This window comes from Propithecus coquereli, unplaced genomic scaffold, assembly GCF_000956105.1.
Source record: "Propithecus coquereli isolate 6110/MARCELLA unplaced genomic scaffold, Pcoq_1.0 Scaffold65, whole genome shotgun sequence".
Taxonomy (NCBI): Eukaryota; Metazoa; Chordata; class Mammalia; order Primates; family Indriidae; genus Propithecus; species Propithecus coquereli.
The window spans coordinates 2457666-2473223 of record NW_012152507.1 but is presented as its reverse complement, the minus strand read 5'-3'; the positions used below and the strand labels follow the sequence as shown (position 1 = coordinate 2473223).

Sequence of the window (15558 nt, the reverse complement as noted above, 5' to 3'; positions counted from 1 at the left end):
GAGGCTAGAAAGCCCAACTGGAAGACGTAACGCCCCATCGAGAGGTGAAGGGTGGACACTTTCTTCCATGCTGTGCCTTTGTCCACCACATTAATGATTTAAGGGCAGCATCAGTCAGTGGCCATGACAGTGTCTCTCGAAGCTCCTCTCGGGTTTGTAATTGGGTCGTATTGTGATAGCAGAAGAGTTCAATTACTGTTTTTCCTAAAACTGTTGTGAAGATACTTTCAATAACCAGGACAGTACATAAGAAACGATACTTTTCAGTGTCCAGTTGTTTTATGCTCTCTGGAATGAGCCATCCCTACCTCAGTTACCCCTTCTAAAGAGCCTCCAAGAGTGTGTGCCAAGGAAGGGCTGCCGAGGGGCCCTACTTCTGAGTGCGGGCGGTGCGCTGGGACCACACGCCCCTGGCAGGGGAGGCACAGTGACGGGCACCGTGCTGGGGCCGAGGATATAACACCAACAGGAGACGTGGGCGCTGTCCTCACAGAGCATGGTCTACTGTGCAGCACTGATAAGTAAACTGGAGTTAAAACACAGCCGGAAAGGTGCAATGACAGGAACTGGACCGCGGTGGAGCATCTGGAACGTCCAGCGACGGGAGGAGGCGGGTCCGTGGCGTGAGGCCAGGGAAGTGATTGCCAAGCTGACACCAAAGGTCAAGTCGAGTTTGCCAGATAGCGGGAAGCTACTTTAAGCCAAAGGAGTTAATATCCCAAAGGAGAGAGAATATGATGATCCCGAGAAATGGAGAACATCCTCGTACCACAGTCTCGTGGGAGGAATGGAGAGAGGGCGCGAGGAGACAATGGAGGGACCTGTGAACAGGTCAAGGAAGCTACAGAGGGATTTTCACCGCATTCGTAGCTGCTCTGTCCAATCCGGTAGCCACTGCTGTGTGTGGCTATTTACATTTAAATTGAATAAAGTTAAGTAAAAATTAAAATTGAGTCCCCCAGTCACACTAACCAGATTTCAAGTGCTCCGTGGCCACATGTAGCTAGTTGCCGCTATATTGGGCAGTGCAGAAAGATGTGCTGGACGGTCAGTAGATTCTAGAGAACATATCGGGACAGGGGCACGATGGGACGAGAAGGCCAGCGGGGCTGCCGGTGACGTGGTCCAGGCGAGAGGCGGTGGGGCCGAGTTGGGGCGGGGCCGAGAGAGAGGTTCAGGTGGTGGAATGATGACTCTTGGTGATGAACGGGACACAGAGGTAGAGGAGGGAGCAGGTCAGAGGTGAACCCCCAGATTTGGAAGTAGGTAGCTGGGCAGGGGGCACCCTCACAGAAGACGGGACCCAGGGCAAGGAGACCTGGGAGAGAAGATGAAGAGCTTGTTTTGGACGGACAGAATTACAGATGCTCTCAGCACGTCCCGGGGAAATACCAGGTACACACTGAGCTCTGTGGATGAGGACGAGGAAGGCACCTGCTGCTGCGGATGGGGGAGGGGGCAGCATGTGGGTGGTCACTGAAGCCTGGGACGGGTGGATGGCACTGCCCGGGTGTCGGCGCAGATCAAGGAGGCAGCTCAGTATTGAACCCAGGGGAAAAGAGGGGCCGCGTGGACCAAAACCGGGGCGGTGCCTGCAAAGAGCCCGGGAAGGAGCTGTGGCTAAGGAAAAGGAGACAACATGAGGGGCACTGGGGACAAGTCAGAAAAGAACGTGTCACCAGTGAGGGGTCTGAGGGCAGAGGCTGCAGGAAGGTCGGTTGGCACATGGTCTCAAAGACTATCCGGTTGCCTCAGCCACGAGGAGGCTGCCGTGAAGAATCTCGATTGACTCCACTTGCGGCAGTAATGCTCGTGAGGTTTCCAGTGTCGGCATCAGAAGCCGCAAAGCCAACGGTAATTCTGTCAACAACGTTAAGAGTGCTGTTCAGTAAAGCTCCTTAGTAAAGTTGCTTTAATAAATCGAAAGGAATTACAACTCTTTGTGTTATGTGATGAGATGCATGTAAATGAGCATTTTAAATGTGGCTGAGAGGACATTCAGAGTTTGTGTGTTTAGGTATGACTCAGCAATCACAGTCACTCAGCAAACACTATCTTTGTAATAACCCCAAAACAAACTTTATTCCAGCCCGTGGCCGGCTGTAGCCCACCACATGCATATACCTGTGTGTAGACGAGCAGGGGTATAGATCCCGCATATACAGAGCTTGGCATCAAAAGCAGCTGTGAGGCTTCGGAGCTGATCTTGCATTTCGGGTCATGTTCTAGTTCAGCAACACCGATCCTGAGCCCTTCCTCACCCACCAGTTTCACATTAGAGCTTCATTCTAGTAACAGTTAATTTCCACTTGCAGCCGCAGAACTTTTATCTTCTTTGGTCTTCTGTGCTTCATCATGATTTTTTGTGGCTGACTTAATGCAAAATCTGGGTTATTTACTTACCTCTTTGGAAAAGGTTAATTTAAAACATTTCAGTATTTTCAGTGGCTAATTTTGAAACTATTTGCAGTGCTTACCAACGGTTGGTCAACAGCCAGGCAAAATTCTAAGATGCAATTATACTAGATTTGAAGAAAAAAACTTAAATATAGGGAGACTACCCTTTCTTTTTTTTATTTCTTTAAATTGTGGTAAACTACACAAACATAAACTTTACCATCTTAACAATTTTTAAGTGTACAGTTCACAAAGTACCTTCACATTATTGTGCAGCCAATCTCCAGAGCTCTTCATCTTGCAAAATAAAGCTCTACACCCATTAAACAAAAACTCCTCATTCCCTCCTCCCCAGCCCCTGAAACCATCTTTCTACTCTCTGTCTCTATAAATTTGACTACTCTAGGTACTTCATATAAATGGAATCATATAGTTTTTGTGTTTTTATGACTGGCTTATTTCACTTAGCATAATATCTTCCAGTTTCATCCATGTTGTAGCTATGTGTCCGTATTTCCTTCTTTTTTAAGGCTGAATGATATTCCATTGTATGTACATACCCCATTCTGTTTACCCTCTAATCTGCCAAGAGACAGTTGGGTTGCTTCCTCTTTGGCTACTGTGAATAGTGCTGCTATGAACATAGATGTACAAATATCTCTTTGATACCCTGCTTCCAATTCTTTAGGATATATTCCCAGACATGGAATTTCTGGATCATATGATGATTCTGCATTTAATTTTTTGGGGAACCACCAAACTGTTTTCCACAGCAGCTGCACATTTTATATTGCCACCAACAGTGCACAACGGTTTCAGTCTCTCTGCACCCTGTTATTTTCTGGGGGTTTGGATAGGTGCTCATCTCAATGGATGTGCAGTGGTATTTTGGTGTAGTCTTGGTTTGCATTTCCCTAGTGATCAATGATGTTGAGCATCTTTCCATGTGTTTATTGGTCATTTGTATATCTTCTTTGGAGAAATGTCTTCTCAGGTCGTTGGCCTATTTTTTAATTAGTGTTTTGTTGTTTTGTTGTTGTTGAGTTATAGGAGTTACGTATTCTGGATATTAATCATTTACCCGACATGTGATTTGCAAATACTTTCTTCCATTCTGTGTTTTTGTTCCTTTTTGCTTTGGTGTCCAAATCTTTTATGAACTTATAATGATAATAGACAGTAGTTTATTTCTTTTAATTCTTAACTGGAAAAATTAAAAGCCGCGTCTGATCCCAGTTTATCAAAAGAGAGGGGAAAAAGAGTATGTTTTCTCATGATCACCACTCCTTTTGCTTCATTATTAACATTTCTGCAACATAAATTGCAGACCCGTAGAACATATATGCCTTTGTTCACAGCTAGTTTTGAAAATTTATAGGAGAGTAGCTTTCTGGCGGGGGGAAAAACTAGGACCCTGCTTTGTTCTGGGAGGAAATCACGCATTCCATTCGCTCTCCCCACCACCCCCAACTCTGTGAGATTTGTGCTGCCACAGGGTGAGCTTTCTGGAAAAAAACAAAATTTCAGGTAGAAAGAACCACTAAGGGTCCTGTAGGCCATGCTTCTAGAAGATCACGTCTAAATAAAACTGACACACAGGAATCTTTTCTTGATCTGAAATATATCTAAGGGAGATTCTGGGAAACTTTCTCATTGTCTAACACCTGTGTCAATAAATCCCCCCCCCTACGCAGCCTAAGTCCCTCTTACAATATAATAATAACTGTATAATACCTGGGATTTACATAGTGCCTTTCTTCCTAAGTCCTGTCATTAAATCCTTCTAATGTTTCCATGAGGTGAGGATGAGTAAATATTACTATTTAAACTTAATCACCCCTGCCTTAATTCCTTTCTCTATAAAAAGAATAATCGCAATATTTACCAAGTTATTTCTTACCCTTTTTATAGAGAAAGGAATTAAGATGGGGTGATCAAGTGCATTTTCCCAGGTTCATAAATGAGGCAGGAGCAGGTGCAGGGGTGCAGGAGGGAAGGAAGCACCCGAGGGAGACGTCACCCATGGGTGGCAGGAACAACCCTCCACCTGGATGGCTCCATTGCCCTGGTAGGTTAGATGTCACTCTGGACTTCTCCACAAAGTCGACATCACCAGGGCCAGTGTCACGAGTGTTAGCTTTTGCAGTCCCACCAGGCCTCATACACAGAAAAATCCCACTCTTGACATAATGTTCTCCTGTCACCATCTTGAAATTCTTAATGAACTTTGAACAAGGGACCCCATATTTTCATTGTGCACTGGGCTTCACAAACTGTTCAGCCTATGCATAATATTTGTATTTAAGGTCGTGTTGATCAGAGGAGATGAGGAGGGGGAAGGGCATCATGCAGGTGGGCCCAGGAACGAAGATAGCAGGGGCATGAAAGGCAGACAGCACGGGTGGAGCCAGCACGTAAGAATTCAAGGGAACAAGGGATCAATATGGTGAAAGGAGCTTTAAACCTAAGGCCTAATTAGACACTAAATGGAAATAGTGAAAGAATTTCATAAGCAGAGAGACTGTAAAGCGACAGAAAAGAGGAACGTTATCAGTGCCATTTTAGACTAGAAGAGATCATTTTAAATGATTGATATTTAACAGGCCAGGAAGGTGTCAGTGGACCGATTAAGTTCATCACGGTCATGGTTGAAGGGACTAGAAAATGTACGTGGCCACACTGTGTACAGTCCATCCTCATTCTCAGACTCTGCACTTATGACTTCACCTACTCACTAAAGTTTATTTGTAACCCCAAAAGTGCTCAGGACACTTTTGCATTCTTTGCCAGACACAAACAGATCAGTGAAAAATGTCTGCCACCCAATGTGCATCTTCCTGGCCTATGTCAGACAAGGTGACTCTGCTATCTTGGTTCAGCTCTCATATTGTAAATCGTCCTTTTCGAGGTCTATTTCCTGCTTTTTGTTTTGCATTTTTTTGTTTTTTGTTGGCGACTTTGCTATTAGATGACCCCCAAGCATAGAGCCCAAGCACTGTCTAGCATTCCTAAGTGCAAGAAGGCTGTGATGTGGCCTACAGAGAAAATATTAATATGTGTGTTAGAGAAGCATCCTTTGGGCATGAGCTGCAGTGCTGTTGGCCATGAGTTGGATGTTAAGCAGTTGGCAGTAGACATTAAATAAGGTGTCTTTAAACAGAAAATCACATAAAATACGCATATGTACTGGTCATTTGATGGAAAAGTTGTGCCCAGCAGCTCATGATAACCTGACCCTGTAATACACCAGGAGCAGTTGCTCAGTATTTGCTAAATCAGTGTTTGTAGTGGCTTTATAGCACACACATACCTCAAATATCTAGGCTCAACTGTGAATGTACGTAACCCACAGGGAATGTAGGCTCAAAGGGAAATGACTCAAAGGAACAGCCAAATGTGGAAGACATGAGTGATGGAGCCTCTCTATATGAATGACAAATTCTGGAACCTTTAAGCTGGATGATGTCTTGTACCTAGCCCAACCCCCTTACATACGACCACTCTTTATGAAGCATTTCCTAAAGACTAGAAAAATCTGTATAATAATTGGAAAGCCAGATCTAGCTCTCATCTTATCGCTTCATTTCGAGACCTTTTCGCCCCCACATTTTAGTACTTTTGAAATCAGGAGACATCTTATACTTGATTTATATACTTTAAACAAACAAAACCTGTTCTCCAAAAAGCTGTTACTAAATCTCTGAGAGGCCTTCCAATCCATGGGTCAGCAAACTTTTCTGTCATGGGCCACACACTACTGTAGACTTTTTGGGCCAAACAATCTCTGTTACATTTCCTCAGTGGCGCCATGGTAGCGTGAAAGCAGTAATAGATAACTCATCAATGATAGAGTGTGGCATGTTCCAGTTATATCATATAATTTTAACATGTCACAAAATACTATTCTTTTGACTTTTTTTCCAACCATTTAAAAGTATAAAAAACATACAAAATTGAAAAAACTTACAAAAACATTCTGCCAGATTTGGCCTGCAGGCCATAGTTTGCTGACCTGTTTGATTTAATGATGTCATAGAATCAAGGAAGGAAAACAGGCCTTGTTCTATAGACTTGAGACATCTTGGTTTCAGTCATTCCTACATAAGACTGTCCCTGCCACAGGGATCTGTTCCTTTTTTTCCAGAAATTGAAATAAGGATTTAACTGCCTAATCTAGCTAGATTTAACCTGATACTAAAGTTGGTAACATATAAACATAAGTCGGTTTGGATTTTTAATTTGCTCAGTGTAGTGTACATTTGCAAAAAAGATCTAGGAAATATTGAAAACAAAATTAGGAAAAGTTCATACTTCTATATACAGTAACATGCCGATGCATTTCAAACACAACCCTTTCATTAGATTTCCTTTGTTCGGCAATGTTCTAATTATCCCTTTATCTTTAAGCCCTACTTTCTTCTTTTCCATTGTGTCATTTTTCTTTGTGTTTTTCACATGTACAATAGACCTGATTCACAAGAAGGCAGAGCTGTGATCTAGAACGAGGCTTGTAATATAAGGAAACTTAAACAGGATAGAAATTAAATAAAACAAAAAAATTAGAAAGAAATTGAGCCCATCTTGCTTTAGCATAGCATCCAAACAACATATGTTGAGGATTTATTATTCATCACTGACCAGAGATCAATGGTTGTTGTTGAATTTGTTATAAAAGTGGTGATGAAGAGGCCGGGCGCGGTGGCTCACGCCTGTAATCCTAGCTCTCTGGGAGGCCGAGGCCAGTGGATTGTTTGAGCTCAGGAGTTCGAGACCAGCCTGAGCAAGAGCGAGACCCCGTCTCTACTAAAAAAAATAGAAAGAAATTATCTGGACAACTAAAAATATATAGAAAAAATTAGCCGGGCATGGTGGCACATGCCTGTAGTCCCAGCTACTCGGGAGGCTGAGGCAGTAGTAGGATCGCTTGAGCCTCAGGAGTTTGAGGTTGCTGTGAGCTAGGCTAACGCCACGGCACTCACTCTAGCCAGGGCAACAGAGTGAGACTCTGTCTCAAAAAAAAAAAAGTGGTGATGAAAAACAAAGTCAAACATAACCTCAGATAACAGATGCTAAGGGATGGAGGCTGGTATGAGTTTTCAGAAATTCCCTGGGTTTTTCATGAGACAATGAATGGCACTTTCCCCCGGCAGCCAGCCCATCCTAGGCAGGCACTGGTCTGCCCAAGCCCACACAGCCTAGACCCTGGAGCAGCCCTGGTAGCCTGCCCGGGACAACCTGCTCCATCACTGCATTGGTCAGCTGGGCCTGTGGACGCAGGGCTGGAGGTGCCCGCATCCTGGCCTGGAGCCCTGGCTCTGCCCACCCTCACAGGGGGTCCCCTCCCCTGGAATTTTCAGGCATAGCTCCCATGAGATGGGGGGCAAGCAGCTCTATGGAGTCCCATCTCCTGCTGCCGGGACACATTTGAATCCAGATGGCTCCTGCCCACTGCGTGCTGACCCTTGGTAGAGGTGGGCAGTCCCTTAAAATGGAAAATCAACAAACCATTCCCTTTCCAGATGGTGGCTTTGCTGCGAGAGGTATGTCAGAGCCCCCAGATGCCCCGCTAAGGTCCTCAAATGCCTCTTACATGCCTAGCATTTAGCTGAGGCACTGAGCATGTTCGTGTCTTGGTCAGATCTAGGGAAGCCTTCGGGACTCTCCTAAACTCACCTGCTAAGAGAACCCGCCTGGAACACTTGGCTGAGTAGTGGCACTTTGGAGCCTGGGGTTTTGGAAGGAGATCTACAAATGGTAGTATGACCTTGCATGTTACTAAGTGGGTGGGGGAGGGGCTTTTGTTACCATGTCACATTTTGCTGTGACAGCCAGCCAGAGAAAAGCAGTGTCACATGGGCAGCCTGCACTGGAACGAGGTTAGTGGTTTTGAGTCTGTTGCGTTTTTTTTTTTATTTGTTTGTTTTTATTGTGGAGTATACATAACACACAATTTACCATTTTAACCATTTCTAAGTGTACAAGTCAGTGATATTAAGTACATTCACATTGGTGTACTCGACTATTCTCGGTGCCTCACACAACTAGAATCATATATTTGTCCTTTTGCTCATCTCTCTTAGCATAGTGTTTCGAGGTTCATCCATGTTTTAACATGTATCAGAATTTCATTTTTTTGAGGCTGAGTATTATTCCTCTGTGTGTGTACACCACATTTTGTTCATCCATTTCCTATGGACATGTGGGTTGTTTCTACCTTTTGGCTGTTGTGAATAGTGCTGCTATGAACGTTGGTGTACAAGTACCTGTTCAAGTCCCTCCTTTCAAATTTTTGGGTGTATATCTGATAGCGGAGTACTATATTATATGGTAATTCTGTTTAATTTTTTTGAGGAACTCTCATACTCTCTCCTACAGGACTGCACCATTTTATATTCTCACCAACAGTGCACAAGGGTTCTAGTTTCTCTACATTCTTACCAACACTTGTTATTTTCCTTGGTTTTTTTCCCCCTCAAGATCATAGCTATCCTAAGGGATGTGAAGTAGTGCTACCTCAGAGTCCACAGTACTAACCGTTACACTATGGAACATTCTCGAAGTACAACCTCATTGTGGTTTGGGTTTTGATTTTGATTTGCATTTCTCTAATGACTAGTGATGTTAAACATCTTTTCATGTGCTTATTAGCCATTTGTGTATCTTCTTTGGAGAAATGGGTATTCAAGTCCTTCATCCATTTTTGAAAATGTTTGTCTTTTGTTGTTGAGCTGTAGGAGTTTTTTAATATATATTCTGGATATTAACCCCTTATGATTTGAAAACATTTTCTCTGTTTCTGTGGGTTGCCTTTTCGCTCTCTTGATAGCTCTCTTTGATGCCCAGAAGTTTTTAGTTTTGATGTAGTCATATTTATCTATTTTTTCTTTTGTTGCCGTGCTTTTGGTGTCATATACAGGAATAAATCTGTTTTGTTTTGAATGAAGGCCAAACTCCTTATGTAATCACTGCAGGTCATTTTCCAAAGTTCACAAGGCTATTTTTGGAATACTGGACTAAATAGTCGCTAGCTGTTTGTGTCCCATGAAACTATTGGCATTAGAATATTTACAGTTGAATGCATGTATCTTTTGCCCTAAACCCATTCATATAGCTGGCTAAAATTTTGATCTTTGAAAAATAAAGCTTCTAACTTTCCCCTGTGTTCATTTCAGGCAAAAGCTTGATCCTAATTAGGTGAACCTTCTGGAGTCAGCAGATAATGTATGAGAAATGAGCACGCCATTGAAATCAGTGGGCCCTACTTCAGAGAGGCTGTTACGGTTCAGGTTTTGTCACTGCGTAAGCGTTTGTATAACCTCGGAGAAGCAGCAGCAGCAGCAGCAGCCCCAGAGGTGTGGTGGGAGGGAGACCCTCCCTGCAAGGCATTCTGAGAGGCTGTGGCTTGCAGTGGGAGCAGGGCATGGGGAGTAGGGAAGAGGCACAGAGAGGGCCCAATGGCCTCATCTGTGGGGGCGAACCAAGTGCCATCAGTTGCTCTGTGACCTTGCCAGGCTCCTCTGCCACCCTGACAGCTGTGGCCCATCAGGCTGGAAGAATCATGCTGCCAAACTGCTGTGATCCCAACAGATGCATTCTGCAGAGAAGGAAAAGTCAGTGCACAAGTCTTTCTCTAATTCCTAATAACACTGGCCTCTTATTGCTGATTATAATTAGGGTTCTTGCCTCTCCATCCAGCCGGGTAAGGCCAGTGGGCATCAGCACTGAGGCCTGGGCCAGGCCATTTGATGAAGGCAGGAGGGCTGCTGTCTGTAGCTGTGACCACCCTCCCCACCGCCTGCCCCAGGGCCTCAGCACAGTGAGCCGTGACTGGGGCTCCTCGCCCTGCAGCACGGCATGGCATGCATAGGAAATCACATTAAAACGTAGCAGAAACAAGTTGAGGGAAACTGGGGTCCCAGGGAAAGATGGAAAGGGTCAGCTTCCTGGATGGAGTTTCACATTATTTTACTTGGTACCACTAAGATGAAGATGCTCATTTCACTCGCCTAGTTTTTGTTTTGGTTCATTGATTAAAACTAGCAACATGCTGACCTAAAAAAAATCACTATTGAAATAAGTTATTCCTGAGCACTGGGAGTTTAGAATAAGAGAAACCCAGGAGCGAGAATGCAGGCAACAGTAGCTTTGCATCCTTGTAGCCCTCAGGGCTTCCGCAGCAGGAAGGGGCCTGTCCAGGTGTGGGTGCTCCCTGCTGTGGGGAAGTGGGAGGGCCGGGCTCCTGCCTCTAGGAGCTGCCCATGATGAATATGAAAAGTTAAAACAATGAGATGTAAACAACAGGATAAAAGTAGAAGTGATGTCGCCTGACTCCAAGGCTAATTGCCAAGTAAATTAGCCAAAAGTGTCCCCTGTGAGAGGAGAGGCAGGATTCTTTCAGGCAGGGCCCCAGGAAGAGCAGGCAAACAGCTGACCGGATGCTCACATCATCTGGAAAGAGTGATGTTAAAAAAAAAAAAAACTCCATGCCAAATGAGCGTCCAAGGAAAGTGCTGGATTATCTCCCAGAGAGCCATCCGCAGTCATCCTGAACTGACTTTCAAAGGTTGTCTTTCCCCCACACCAAGACTGGGGCAGAGACCACCAGATCCTGCACTGAGAGGGGTTGGGGATGGCATCTGGTGAGGACACGTGCGCGCCTCGTACCTCTTGTATCCTTGTTTCCTGGCTCCTCTAGGCTCATACAAGGGCCGTGTCTGCTGTACTCGGCGTGCGCCCGCGCATCGTGCCAGCATGGCACCCAGGAGGCGCTCACGTGTGGGGGGCTGTTAGATGCTTCGCCATAGCACAGCAGCATGGCTTATGAACCACTGTCCGTTCTGGCTGGTCAGCATCCTGGGTGACCCAGTTGTTTGATACGTGACTCTCATCCATCTCTCGTGGCCTCGTCCCTACCACTCAAGGTCTGACCTCCTGTACCTCCCAACTTCATGTGCCTGGTTTTTTCCCTGTAGGGAGGATGCCCCTTACAGCGGCTCCACCCTCCCTTTATGGGCCAGGCATCTGTGGGTCCTGCCCTGAGGGACCACTGGCTGTGGCAGGCCAGGGCTCCGCAGGTCTGTGAGCACTTGGGGGCAGCTCAGACCAGACTACCTCATGGTCTCACCTAGTGGCTGGGGCCACCTGGCTTCCATTCTCATGGCTGATCCCTGACCTTACCAGCTGCAGCCCTGTGCCAGGGCACGGTGGCTTCTATGGCAGCCAACACCTTCTGCGGAGGCCTACTGAACACCCGGCCCCAGGGCATGCTAGCTGCCCCAACGAAGAGCGAGCCTTTTCCTGGGAGTGGTTGCTGGTGACACCCCCTGCCAGGTGATACCTTGCTCACAAAGTCAAAGGCTTAGCCCCTGGCTGCCAGGCCAACCCCACATGGGGGCTCTGACACTAGGCCAACTTCTGCAGGAAGGTCCCCGCCCCTCTGAGGTGTAAACACAAGCCTCACATATCAGCTCATGACTGGGAATGAGCTGCTTTCTTGTCTGTAGAACAGGGAACAGAAGTGGGTGGTTAATATGCATAGGTAGTGAGTAGTGTCTGGGACACCTGTCCCCAGCCAACCTGTGAGGAAAAACAGCCGAGCCCCTGGTCTGTTCTCTCGGCATCTCTTAGGTGATGCTCAGTGTTGCAGACACATTTCTGCAGGTGTGACAGGTGTAGGGACAGAGGCACCCAGAAGGCCTGGGCCCTCTCCTCAGTAACAGGCTCACAGGGGTGCTGTCTCGTGCAGCACCTGACTTACTCCGCACCTTGTCTCTTAATGCACGTGTGAATCAGCGTTGCTGTCACCTGTGTGCAAACATGAACCTTTCCGTGGCCCCGGCCCTGCTGTGTAACTTGATGGCACGCAGCCCATCTCCTGCAGGAAGCCGTGTGCTGAGCCTGCCTTCTCTGAGAGCCCCTTTGAACGGCACCTTCTCCTCTCTCTTGCCGCCTGGCGCTGGCGGCCCTGACTTCCTGTGTGTGTCATCTGTGCTCAGTGGAGAAGTATGCAGACACCCCGAAAGCAGGCTTTACTGTGTCGCGGCGGAGTCATCCTAGTGGTGGTTGATATTGCCTAGAAACTGAGATGTCTCGCCTCGGGTTAAAATTGTTTAAAAGGAAAAAAAGATTTGCACAGGCTTGGAGGCACCCCCGTGGAGCGACTGCGGGGGGTCAGGGTGAACTTGGTCCCGAGCACCTCTCTGGTCGCACAGGGCTCTGCCAGCCCGACGGAAGGGCATGGTGCCCAACAGACGGCACCACACCTGGAGAGCCGCACCCAGAGTAGCTTTAACAGCCACCGGCCTGCCGTGTAAGAAAAGATAAAATATTAATAGAAATGGGATGGCCTGTTTCTTAAGACCATTCCCGGAAAGGCAAAGACAAGGTTCTCCCGTTCCTCATTTTGTCAAAGGGGGACCTGAGTGCCAAGTTCCACAAAGACGGCACAGAGGAGGCTTTGCTCCAGCAGTACTTCTCAACAACTTGAAGAATTATTGACATCTGTTTGGCACTTGCTCCATGTGGGTGAAGTTTAAAGCACTTTACTGGGTCACTCATTCAGTCCTCTGAGGCTCACAGGCTATGATCATCCCCACTGAACAGAGGAGGAAACTGAGGCATAGCTTTCACAAGGTGAGCATGCCTGTGTGAACATGGCCACGTGCCCGGAGGATGGTGCTGTTTCTCAGCTTCCTTGACTTCAACATCCTGTGGGTACAGAGCAGTTATTAAATCTCACAGTCCTTAGAACCTGCTTTGGGGAATATCAGCCTGCAGGCTGAGGGCATAACACAGGCACAGACAGAAGCAATCCCACCGGATTCACTGTACTAAGAGTACATTTTATGCCAGGTAATGTTAATATTGTCTGCTGCAAGTGCACTGGGAAGTGCCAAAAGTCATTTTTCCCATAATGGAGTTTGGAATTAACTAAAGAAAAACGAGAGTGCATTTTTTCTGCTTTGACATCATGTTCCTTGTAGATGGGATAGCAACCAATAATGCTGCACTGCATTCATGTTTGTGTTTTTTTTAACTTAACAGATTGGAAGTTGTTCAGGTCCAGGGGGTAGGGGAGGTTCTTGGATCACAGAGTAGGGAAAATGGGCTGGAGGGAGAACCCAGAACTTGGCCTTGATTCTTTGATGCTCTCAAATCAGCCCGAAATAGAAAGCAGCGGAGGGACCCGGCTGGGGGCACCACATACCTGCCAGCGAGTTCTTGCTCGTTGCCCTCCTGGGCGTCTGCCATGCGGACACCCCAAGCAGCCGGAGTCCACCATGCAAAGAGACACACCAATTCACACACTTAGAGCAGTTCAGCAACCCAGGCACTATTAACATTGCTCCTGTCCCTGTTGCCTCTGATATATTCAGCATTGAGCCACCACGCCGCTCTGGCCGAATCTATTTTGCACGACAGGCATATTCCCCGACAGGTGACGTGAACACCCTTCTTCCTCCCCCAAGACAGAGGACTTAGCTAGATGCATTAAGACCCAGGTTCCTGGTGGGCTTCCTGAATGTGGCTCTTTGAGTTCACACCAGAGTTAGGATGGAAGCGAGGCCCCCGTGTCACATCCCCTCCCTGTTTTGCAGCTGGTGAGTGACTTGTTGGAATTTTGCTTCTACACCTTCCGAGAGTCCCACGCCCTGAAGGTGGAGTTCCCCGCCATGCTCGTAGAGATCATCAGCGACCAGCTGCCCAAGGTGGAATCCGGGAACGCCAAGCCGCTGTACTTTCACAGGAAGTGACAGGAGACGTCTTGCCAGAAGAACTTTGCCTTAAGTTTCCCCGTGTTATTCCATGCCCACGAAGGACCCAAGAAATCAGATTTTTAACAGGTGATGGTTGATTCCACTTGTTCAGCAGTTTCTCAAGTTTAAAATCATGTCGGGGCTTTGGAGCCGGGAAAGCTGTTTCACGTGGATTTGACAAGACCTGAGCGGTCTATAAAAGGATTCTTCCCTCTCCGGTCCCCCAGTGCTTAGAAACATGTTCCTGTTCCTCTGGATGAAAAGCCATATCTAGTCAATAACTCTCTGATTTTGATATTTTAACAGATGGAAGTTTTAACTATGCCATGTAGTTTCTGGTATCGTTCGCTTGTTTTAAAAGGGTTCAAGGACTAACGAACTTTTTAAAGCTTACCCTTGGTTTGCACATAAAACGTATAGTCAATATGGGGCATTAATATTCTTTTGTTGTTTAAAAAAACACAAAAAAAGAAAAAGATTCCTGTTGTGTAATAACAGAACACTTGGCGTGGGACAGCGGCCTCCTCGGGGCTCTAGGTCTCCCACGGTCTTCTGCATCACTGGTATACACACCCGTTAGCGTCCATTTATTATTTAATTAGAATGGATAAGATGTTAAAACAAAATGCCTTGGTTTTGATTTCTAGTACCTATTGTGTTGGCTTTACAAATAATTTTTTGCAGTCTTTTGCTGTGCTGTACATTACTGTATGTATAAATTGTGAAGGACCTGAAATAAGATATAAGGAACTTTTGTAAATGAGACACCTACAAAAAAAAAAAAAAAAACTTTAATGGTTAATAGGATGAATGGGAAAGTATTTTTGAAAGAATTCTATTTTGCTGGAGACTATTTAAGTACTATCTTTGTCTAAACAAACAAGGTAAAAATTTTTTTTTTTTTTGTAAAGTGAAATGTTCTGCATGCATAATGAACCGTTTACAGTGTATTTGAAAGGGAAAGCTGTGCCTTTTTTAGCTTCATATCTAATTTACCATTTTACAGTCTCTGTTGTAAATAACCACACTTAAACCTCTTTGGTTGTCTTTAAGCTTTTCTACTTTTTCTGTACTTTGTTTTGTTCTTGGTCTCCTGCCTGGGGGCATTTGTGGGACTGGAGCACCACATTTTCTGGCTTCTGCTTTGTCCTGCTCCGGGGAATGACAAGCTGCAGGGTGTCTGCAGCTCTCTGAAGGTGTCATAGGATGCCACAGGAGAGGGAGAAGGTCCTGGGGGTGCTGCAGCTTTAGCAAAGCTGCTTGTTTCCCCTTTCCCTCCGGAAGTAGACTCAGCTCCAGGAGCGTGGGACCAGGAACTCGCCAGCTCAGACAGCACATTCTCCTCCCATTTTAGAAAAGCAGATTTTCTCCTGTGGCAAAAAAAAAAAAAAAAAATTCCACACTA

At 46.0% G+C, this 15558-nt stretch overlaps 1 protein-coding gene across 1 annotated transcript in view; it reads left to right on the top strand.

Annotated features, from left to right (window-relative positions):
• NR3C2 (nuclear receptor subfamily 3, group C, member 2) overlaps positions 1 to 14629 on the top strand; it is a 402236-nt gene extending 387607 nt beyond the window's left edge. Inside the window, exon 9 of the mRNA XM_012660035.1 lies at positions 13995 to 14629. Within this exon, the coding sequence (XP_012515489.1) occupies positions 13995 to 14150 (156 nt within the window). The 3' untranslated portion in view covers positions 14151 to 14629. The remainder of the gene's footprint in view (positions 1 to 13994) is intronic.
• Positions 14630 to 15558: the final 929 nt, after the last annotated feature.